Source organism: Sorex fumeus, unplaced genomic scaffold, assembly GCF_029834395.1.
Source record: "Sorex fumeus unplaced genomic scaffold, SorFum_2.1 ptg000063l, whole genome shotgun sequence".
Taxonomy (NCBI): Eukaryota; Metazoa; Chordata; class Mammalia; order Eulipotyphla; family Soricidae; genus Sorex; species Sorex fumeus.
In genome coordinates, this window is record NW_026606120.1 from 43993964 (window position 1) to 44004948 (window position 10985).

At 39.2% G+C, this 10985-nt stretch overlaps 1 protein-coding gene across 1 annotated transcript; it reads left to right on the forward strand.

The window, feature by feature from the left end:
* The first annotated feature begins 1564 nt into the window (after positions 1-1564).
* Positions 1565-2509, forward strand: LOC130035011 (olfactory receptor-like protein DTMT). The gene has a single exon (XM_056126499.1). It carries the CDS (start codon positions 1565-1567, stop codon positions 2507-2509), a length of 945 nt encoding a protein of 314 aa, XP_055982474.1.
* The last annotated feature ends 8476 nt before the right edge of the window (positions 2510-10985 follow it).

A 10985-nucleotide genomic window follows, 5' to 3' on the forward strand; every position in this document is an offset into this window, starting at 1 on the left:
AAACAAGGAAACATAACATTTGAAGATTGATATTTAAAGAGTAATGTCTTATATTAATAAAGTTTTGTTTTATTTATTTATTTATTTATGGTTTGGGGACATGTCCAACTGTACTCAGGAATCATTCAGGGTATCATACGCGATTGAAACTAGGCTGGCTGCATGCAAGCCTTACTTGATGTACTATCCCTCCAGCCCTATTAATAATTTTAAAGATATTGATAATTGAGGACATTAAAATGCCATCTAATCTTCTCTCCTTGAATTAGTTTATTGCATATGATATTTCATGATTTACAATGCATTTGTTCACTGCCCCCAAAAGGAAGTCTTTGCATGTCTTTGTTGTATCTGTGTTGTCTTATCAGAGGAAGTAGTTATATTAGTATTTGGGGATGAATTGTAAGCATGGATTTATAAATGTCCAAGGTACAAATAAGAAACAGCCCCTAATACCTCCCTAAGAATTTCTTTACTACATTTTTGTTGTGCTTTTCTCTGCAACACTTCCATTATATAATACAAGTGCATTGTGGAACCAGTCCCAGAAGCACTTCTAGCTAATAGCCAGTTCTGAAACTGGGCTATTTGATTTTATTTTCAGGTGTTTTTCATAACTGTAAGAACTTAGGAAAGTTATTTAATGAGTTAAAACATCATTTAAAAATCAGAATAATGAGTGGAGTTCATGCAAATTCAATCAGCTTAATCAATGGTTCAATAATAGCCATACTTCTACACTTAAAATATGAATAATGAAGATAATAGTGAAGATAATGCCATAAGGTTTCTGTGAGGAATAAATGAGAGAATGCATAATAAGTTTGCATTGTAATTGTAAATGTCAGGGCCAGAGCAATAGGAGAGCAAGTAAGGCACTTGCCTTGCATGGAGTTGACTAAGGTTCATTCCCTGGCACCCCCTATGATCTTTCAAGCCCCTCTAAGAGTAATCCTTGAGTGCAGAGCCAGGAGTAAGACGAGCATCACCAGGTGTGTGCTCCCACTAAAAAAATTTACAAAGAGCAAGCACTGGCAATAATTTTTGTGGTCTTCATATCGGTATTACCAATTATCATCATAATCATCATCAACATCATTTTTTATCAATATCACCAACAACATCATAATCATTGACATTACATTATTTACATGAAATATGAAATATGACTGGTTTTATGACTAATATACAATTTTCATTGCTAAGAGACACAAAGAAATGATTTTTTCAGACTACTTTCTTACCTAACTTCAGATCAGTCTTTACCCATGGTATAGTTAGGAAATACTTTCAGAAAATTCTGGAATATTATTTACTTTAATCTATAGTTTCATTTGCTTTTGTGATTTTTAATTTATGTGAATATTTATTTCTATACTTGGAAGAGGATCAATACGGTATTGAACTGAACCCTTTTGACTTATGGGAATATACTTGGAAAAAAATCTTTTTGAAGGTTCTATAATGTGAATATATGTGTACATGCACACATTTTCATAAGCATTATTCTTTTTCATAAGCATTATTCTTAATTTTAAAAAGGTAAAATGAAAACGACGTGAAAATGGAAAACCAAACCATCATCTCAGAATTCCTCCTCCTGGGTCTGCCCATTCAACCAGATCAGCGAGACCTGTTTTATGCCCTGTTCCTGGCCATGTATCTTACTACTGTCTTGGGAAATCTCCTTATCGTCATCCTCATTTGTCTGGACTCACATCTGCATACACCTATGTATTTTTTTCTCAGCAATTTATCTTTCTCTGACTTCTGTTTTTCTTCTGTGACCATCCCCAAATTATTAGAGAACATGCAGAGCCAGGTCCCATCCATTCCCTATGCTGGCTGCCTGACTCAAATGTACTTTTTCCTACTTTTTGCAGATGTGGAGAGTTTCCTTCTTGTGGTCATGGCCTATGACCGCTATGTGGCCATCTGCTTCCCACTGCACTATACTACCATCATGAGCCCCAAGCTTTGTCTGTCTCTGATGGTGCTATCCTGGGTGTTGACTACTGTCATTTCCTTGTTGCACACCCTGCTTATGGCTCGGTTGTCTTTCTGTGCTGATAATGTGATCCCCCACTTTTTCTGTGACATGTCGGCTCTACTAAAGTTGGCCTGCTCTGACATTCAGATAAATGAAATGATGATATTTATCTTTGGAGGTCTTGTCATTATTGTTCCTTTCTTGTTAATTTTTTCATCCTATGCACGAATTGTCTCCTCCATCCTCAAAGTTCCTTCTGCCAGGGGTATTCGCAAAGCTTTCTCCACTTGTAGCTCCCACCTCTCTGTGGTGTCCCTCTTCTATGGGACCATATTTGGCCTCTACCTGTGCCCTTCAGCAAACAATTCTACTGTTAAAGAGACTGTCATGGCTGTCATGTACACTGTGGTGACTCCTATGCTGAACCCCTTTATTTATAGCCTGAGGAATCAGGACATAAAGGGAGCTTTGAGAAGAGTCTTTTCAAAGAGGACAAGTCATTTTTCTTTGGGACAGTGATGCTAAAGATAAATTATGTTTTAAAGTGTATAACATTCATTAAAAAGAATTCTTCTGGACAATTTAGTAGAACCTAACCTCAATGCTACTAGTGCAGCACTTCTAGGGGAATTTTCCCAAATGTTACTGAGAATTTTACCAAACGTTATTGTGCCTGTTGGGTTTACTGTTGGACCTCAAGTGTTGTGTAGTCCAAGGATGCTCAGTGACCTTTATTTGATGTTGACTAAATAACCTTGGTGTTTATTGTACTCAATGAATATATAGTAGTTCTTAATCACATAAAAAGTAAATTCAAATTTCTTAGCTATTTCAGTGACCTGCTTTTGGCCAAACATTTATTCACTGAAGAACATCTTCCAATTTATTATATGTACTCATAGTTTTTAATTCTCCAGGATTATCATTTCTCTCTTGCTAACCTAGTCAATCCTTAATTTTACTTTTAGTTGTGGATCGATCACATTAGTTAATGGTAACATTATAAAGTAAAAAAGATATCATGTTCTCATTAACTATTATAATGTCTCATTATAATGTCTTTTAGTTAGCTGCCGGTTAATAACATTGTTTCTTTAGAAAATATTTTATATTTTGGATAGAATTTATCTTTTAAATTTAGATTATATAAAATGGAATGGGCTTCAAAGTTCAGTTGTGAAGGTCTTAAATTGGTAGACAGTAAGATAAAATGATGACCCAGATGGAAACTAGGTAACAATAAAGAACTAGAATCTATTTGTGACTCTAGGTAGAACAGTTTTCCTCTGGGATTGTATGCTCAAATTATTTGATTTCTTCTTTATTTCATTGCAAATTCTACTATAAGTGTATAGAAATAGGTGTTCTATAATTTCTACAGTACCTTTGTGCTTTATATATGAAAATATAGACTAATTTGAATTGAATGCATTTTTATGTTTCGTGAAATGAATTCATGCTTAAATTCTCCTTTCTAAAATGAAGTCTTTGTAATAATGACAACTTAGAATTATTTCTTTTTGTTGCGGGGAGGGTCACAGTCAGTGGTGCTCAGGGACTATGCTTGGCTCTGTATTCAGGAGTGACCCCTGGTGATGCTTGTGAACTATGCTTCTGAACCCGATATACAGTAGGGCGTTTGCCTTGCACGCAGCCAACATGGTCGACCCGAGTTCGATTCCTCTGCCCCTCTTGGAGAGCCCAGCAAGCTACCGAGAGTATTCGATATGCCAGACACAGTAACAACAAAGTCTCCAATGGAGACGTTACTGGGCCTGCTCAAGCAAATCGATGATCAACGGGAGGGCCTTTACCTTTACCTTACCTTATTAAAACCTTTTTTTTAATTCAAAAATTAATGCTCTCACTAAGTCAACATGGCTCATTATACATATGCTCTCATTGCTTTCACTTAAAATTTATTTTGGGTCATCATTTTGTATGAGACTATATAACTTTTCAAAACTATATAGTGTTTTGTTAAATAGATAAATTTACCATGATTTATTCAAATAGGGGCTGGAGCGATAGCACAGTGGTAGGGTGTTTGCCTTGTGCGCAGCCAGCCTGGCCGAGTCAGGTTCCATTCCTCCGCCCCTCTCGGAGAGCCAGGCAAGCTACCGAAGTATCTCGCCCGCATGGCAAAGCAAAGCCTGGCAAGCTACTCATGATGTATTCCATATGCCAGACACAGTAACAACAAGTCTCACAATGGAGACGTTACTGGCCTGCTCGAACAAATCAATGAACAACAGGAAGACAGTGCTACAGTGATATTCAAATAATTTGTTTTTGATGGAAATGAATTATTTCAGTGTTTTTATTGTTCTAAATAGTGTTTAATTTTTAGTTCCTGGTAATACATCTTCCACAGACTTGTACTTTGCTTTGATGGACACACACTTAGAAATAGGTGCACTAGATGAAAGAATATGAACATGTTATCATTCGATAGAAATTGCTTTCAGAAAATTCTACTAAGGTAAGCACCCTTCAAAAGTGAATGAAAGTGACTGTTTTTTACAATGTTCCCAGTACATGGTTTTATGTTTTCAAATGTTCACCAAGCTGATAAATCCAAATTATGACCACCATTTTAATTTTTTTAATTAATTTTTTTAATTTATTTTTACAAAGCTGTTCATGATTGTATTTCAGTCATACAGTGTCTCAACACCCATTCGTCCACCAGTGTACATTTTCCAGCATCAGTGTCCCCAGATTCCTTTCCATAACCCCCCCCTTCACCCCCTTCCTGCCTCTATGGCAGCTGCTTTTCTTCTCTCTCTCTCTTTCTCTCTTTCTCTCTCTCTCTCTCTCTCTCTCTCTCTCTCTCTCCCCTCTTGACACTGTGGTTTGCAATATTGATACTGAAAGGTTCTCCAGAATATCCCTTACCTACTTTTAACACTCAGCTCTTGTTCAGCTGATAATTCCCAGCTATTATTGTCATAGTGGTCTCTTCTCTATCTTACCTACCATCAGCCCCCAACACACGTGTGATTAGTTCCAACCATTGACCAATCTTCCTAACCCCTGTTTTCCCTGGCCATGGATATTATTCTTCTACTATATATATTTTTATATACCATAAATGAATGCAGTCATTCTATGTCTGTCCCTTTCCTTCTGACTCATTTCACTCTGCATGATACTTTCCATGTCCATCCATTTATATGCAGATTTCATTTTTCCTGACAGCTGCATAGTATTCCATTGTGTAGATGTGCCATAGTATTTTTTTTTTAATTTTTATTAGTGAAACACCATGAGGTACAGTTGTAGACTTACAAATTTTTGTGCTTGGGTTTCAATTATACAATGTTTGAGTACCCATCCCTCCACCAGTACACATTTTCCACCACCACGGATCCCAGTATCCCTCACACCCCCTATTCCCCCATCCCACCCTGCCTCTGTGGCAGGACATTCCCTTTAGTATTTTTAAACTACATTTCTGCATGTGTCTGTGAGGCCAGATTTATCTTTCTACTGATCGACCACGTTTTCCTTCACGGGTTATTTGATCATATGCTTCACCTTGGAAGGATTCTATATTTTCTTTTTAATTAAAAAATTAGGGGGCTGGGGCAACAGTACAGCAGGTAGGGTGTTTGTCTTGCAAGAGGCTGATCTGGGTTTGATCCCCAACATATGGTCCCCCAAGCACGGCCAGAAGTAATTCCTGAGTGCAAAGCCAGGAGTAAGACTTGAACATTGCCAGTCATGACCTCAAAACCAATACATAAATAAATAAATAAATAAAATGTTTTTGTAGTTTTAGCAACATGATTGCAATAGTGTTAATGTTTATGGCCTTGATGTACAAAGTTGCTGTACTCGATCACTACCAGAGTTCTTGAGATCCTCTACCACTGTTCTTATGTCACTTCTAGTCTGCCTTTCATTATTCCATCCCTTACCTCACTGAAGATTTTCTCTTTATGTTATGAAGTGTGTCAGTTATTTAAAAAAATTTCTCTTAGTTTGTCAATGTTTGACTTTGTTATTCAATTTTTGTATTTTTTCTGTAATTATTGTAAGTTTGCAAATATAAAAATACATTGATTTTTTAAGTTTTTTTTGTTTTTTTGGCTCACACCCAGCGATGCACAGGGGTTACTCCTGGCTCTGCGCTCAGGAATTACCCCTGGCTGTGCTCAGGGGACCATATGGGATGCTGGGAATCGAACCTGAGTTGGCCGTGTGTAAGGCAAATGCCCTACCCGCTGTGCTATTGCTCCAGCCCCTGATTTTTTAATTTTATTACAGAAATATGTGTGTGGGCCGGAGTGATAGCACAGTGGGTAGGGCCTTTGCCTTGCATGCGGCCGATGTGGGTTCGATTCCTCTGCCCCTCTCAGAGAGCTGGCAAGCTACCAACAGTATTCCGGCCACTTGGCAAAGCCTGGCAAGCTACTCGTGACATATTCGATACCCCAAAAACAGTAACAACGAGTCTCACAATGGAGACGTTACTGGTGCCCACTCGAGCAAATTGATGAACAACAGGAGGACAGTGCTACAGTGCATCTTAATTTGATAATTGTATATTACTTTGTACATTTTAAATGTATTTTACAGTTTTAAAAATGTTCAGGACAATTACCATTTTGTTTAGGGATGGTAATTTTTTTGTACATAAAAGAATGCTGTTTATTTTCCATGTGAAAAATTCTTACACTGGTGGAGTTTAAACAGTATGTCATAGTTGAGAGCCAGTGGGTCTCCAGGAACTGGCAGGATAAGCATGAGGAAACCCAGTAGCTCCAACTAAGGTTGTACGTCAGAACCAGGTATAAAACACAGCTGTGGGCTGGAGTGATAGTATAGTGGGTAAGGCATTTGTCTTGAACGAGGCTGACCAGAATTCAATCCCCGACATCCCATTTGATCCTGCAAGCACTGCCAGGAGTAATTCCTGAGTGCAGAGCCAGGAGTAACCCCTGAGCATCGCTGGATGTGACCCAAAAAGCAAAAAACAAAAACAAAACAAAACAAAAAACCCAGAGCTGAGTCTAAGAGAATCTGCTGTAGCACCAAGCCATGAACAGCTTTCACCTCAAAAAACAAAGAAATGATCATGATCACGATCATCCTATTGTTTGTCAATTGTCTCGAGCAGGCACCAGTAACATCTCCTTCTTCCTAGCCCTGAGATTTTATTTATTTATTTTTTAATTTTTATTAGTGAGACAACATGAGGTACAGTTGTAGACTTACAAATTTTGTGCTTGGGTTTCAATTGTACAATGATCAAATACCTATCCCTCCACCAGTGCCCATTTCCCACCACCACGGATCCCAGTATCCCTCCCAACCCCCATCCCACACATCCCACCCTGCCTCTGTGGCAGGGCATTCCCCTCTGTTCTCTCTCTCCTTTTGGGTGTTGTGGTTTGCGAAAGAGGCATTGAGTGGCAAACATGTTTGGTCTATAGTCTGCTTTCAGCATGCTTCTCCCATCCTGGGAGGATCCTCCCAATACCCTTTATTTGGTGCTCCCTTCTCTATCTGAGCTCTCTTTTCCCCTAGTATGCTAGCATGTGTGGCTGGCCTCCAAGCCATGGAGCAAACTTCCTGGTACTAATCTCGGCCATTCTTGGGTGTTAGTCTCCTATTTTGTTACTTTATGTTCTCCAGTTGAATGCAGTCTTTCTATGTCTATCCCTTTCTTTCTGACTCACTTCGCTTAATGTGATACTTTCCATATAGTACCACTTGTATGTAAATTTCATGACTTCATCTTTTCTAACCACTACATAGTACTCCATTGTGTAAATGTACCAAAGTTTCTTTAACCAGTCATCTGTTCTCGGGCACTCAGGTTTTTTTCCAGAATCTGGCTATTGTAAAGAGTGCTGCAATGAACAAACAGTGCAGATGTCACTTCGACTATACTTTTTTTTGCTTCTCTTAGCCTTGAGATTTTAAAAGAGCCATATTCAATGCTCTTTCAGGGTTAGGAGAATGAGAACCATCATTGTTACTGGTATTTGGCATATTAAGTACGACACAGGAAATTTGCCAGACTCTGCTGTGCAGGCAGGATACTTTCAGTAGCCTGCCAGGTTCTCCAAAGGAAAAATGAGATAATAAGGTGTCATGCAGCCACATTTGCAGCCACGCGCTTCCAGGAGCTGGGTTTTATAGTTTCTGTGTCTTGGCCGTTGATGGGAACAACCTGGTGCTGGCGGCAGCTGGTGGGTATGACGTCTACCTACTGGAAGATAGGGGATCTGGGTGGAGAAGGTCCAGTCCCAATCCGAGCAGGCTTGGAGATCTCAGCCCCAGGACCTGCATGCCTGGGTTCCTCTGCCAGTTTCTTCATGCATGAGGCTTTTCCGGACGTGTGGAGAGTGGTCTCAGTATGGTTGTGGCTGGTTCTGGATGTCTTCGGCTGCTGGGGCTCTGCTCGGGGTGGGGGGTGGAGGGAAACTCAACCCACCTCCCTCCAAGGGGCCCTGGTGAGGACAGCCAGGTGCGGGGGCAGGATCTGACCCAAAAAGCAAAAAACAAAACAAAACAAAACAAAAAACCCACAGCTGAGTCTAAGAGAATCTGCAGTAGCACCAAGCCATGAACAGGTCATCAGCTTGTACCTCAAAAAACAAAGAAACACAACCAACAAAATCAAAAGTCATGTATTGTTCGTGCCAGAAGAGATGTCACCCTCTACTGAAGAAAAAAAAATTTCAAGAATCTAGAAAATGTAAAAAAAAATAATATGAAGAAATAGGAAAAATTAATACAGAAGTGAAAAATTTGCAGGGATAAAAACCAAGAAAAATACAGTAAAAATAACAAACTAAATAAATGCTGTTTTAGATGACTGGTTAAAGAAACTTTGGTACATCTACACAATGAAGTACTATGCAGCTGTTAGAAAAGATGAAGTCATGAAATTTATATACAAGTGGTACTACATAGAAAGTATCATGCTGAGTGAAATAAGTCAGAAAGAGAGGAACAGACATAGAAATATTGCATTCATCTGGGTAATATAAAGTAACAAAATGGGAGACTAACACCCAAGAACAGCCGAGATGAGTATCAGGAGGTTCACTCCATGGCTTGGAGACCAGCTCCACATGCTGGGGGAGAGGGCAGCTCAGATAGAGAAAGGAGCACCAAGTAAAGGGTGTTGTGAAGATCCTCTCAGGATGAGAGATGCATGCTGAAAGTAGACTATCGACCAAACATGAGTGCCACTCAATGCCTCTTTTGCAAACCACAGCACCCAAAAGGAGAGAAAAAACAAAGGGGAATGCCCTGCCACAGGGGTGGGATGGGATGGGGGATGGTGAGGGGGTAGCAGGGATGCTGGGAGAATTGGAGGTGGGGAATGGGCACTGGTGGAGGAATGGATACTCAATTATTGTATAAAAAGAAAAAGAAAAAATAAATGCTTTTTTCAAAATATTAATGTAACAGACAAAAAGGCATAAAAAAGAACTCTAGAAATTGAAAGTTGCTTAATGAGCAGCTTAAAAGGTAATCTTAAAATCATAAAAATATGTACAATTAAAATTTTTTAAATGTGGGGAAATGATATTTTTAAATGATATTTAAAAACATTTAGAAATATCACCAACATTTATTCAACATGACAAAAAATTCAATAGTCCTTAAAGAGGATGAAATTCCTAGACTAAGGTCTCTAGGAAAGATTCTTGGTTTCTCTAATGCTGTGTTTGCTCCTCCTGGAATCCTGTGATGTTCAAAAAAATTTTTATGGATAGAGCACATAGTCAAGGGAAAAAAAGAGTTCATCGCTGAATCACTGTCACTGTCACTGTCCTCATGTTGTTCATTGATTTGCTCGAGCGGGCTCAGTAACATCTCCATTGTGAGACTTGTTGTTACTGTGTTTGGCAAATCAAATACGCCACGGGTAGCTTGCCAGGCTTTGCCATGTGGGCGAGATACTCTCAGTAGCTTGCCGGGCTCTCCAAGAGGGGTGAAGGAATTGAACCCGGGTTGGTCAGGTCAGCCACGTGCAAGGCAAACGCCCTACCGCTGTGCTGTGGCTCCAGCCCATCATTGAATAGTATCTCTTATTGTATTTATTATACAGATGTAATTGCACCATAGTAAAACATAGGAAAAACATACTAAGGAATGTTAAACTGTGGAACAGTCGCAGTATAAAATGATGAAGTTCTATTTGTAGAGGTAAGAAACAACTCCTAGACAGATTGTTTCATTAGAAAAAGTAAACTGCAGAACAGTATGTAGAGAAAGTTATGGTTCAAAACAGGAGAGGAGACCAGAAAGCAGATGAGAGAGAAGAAAGAAGAGTGCCAGGAAGAGAGACTGAGAGACAGAGACAGAGAGAGATAGAATAACAGAGTACTGAAGAGATAATTGAGTGAGTGAAAGTTGGATTGGATAATGATCAAGGAGAATCCTATCTTTACCTCTGTTTTGAAAAACTGTGTGGGTTGGGGGGAATATGGTGGGGGGTTGGGCCACACCCAGCTGTGCTCAGGGCTTTTCTCCTGGTTCTGCACTCTGAGGAAATTTCTGCTGTCTCCTCTATGGGGACCATACAGGGTGCCAGGGATTGAACCCAGGTTGGCCATACGCAAGGCAATACTTACCCACTCTACTGTCTGTCTGGTCTCTCCTTTTAAAAATAATGAATAAAAATTAAAATTTTTACCATAAAAATTAATGAATATGACATTTAGGGAACAGAATAAAAATTTTAAGTATTTAAAAAATAACTATATGTCCACTGAAGTTTCTAGAAAATGAGTCTGAAGGGATGAAGGGGTGTGGGTCATACTGCAGTACATGCTACCCTCCTCCCCAGATCTTTATAAAACCTCTAGGTTTTGTGTGTGTGTGTGTGTGTTACCACTTGTTAAGTTTCCTCTCATTCGCCCACTTGTTCTCAGAGTACTCTTCCTTTCTCTTCTCCATAGGTCGTAAGAGTCATTCCTCACACCCCGTTACTTTACCTTTTATCCACCCCAACTTCAAAGTAGAT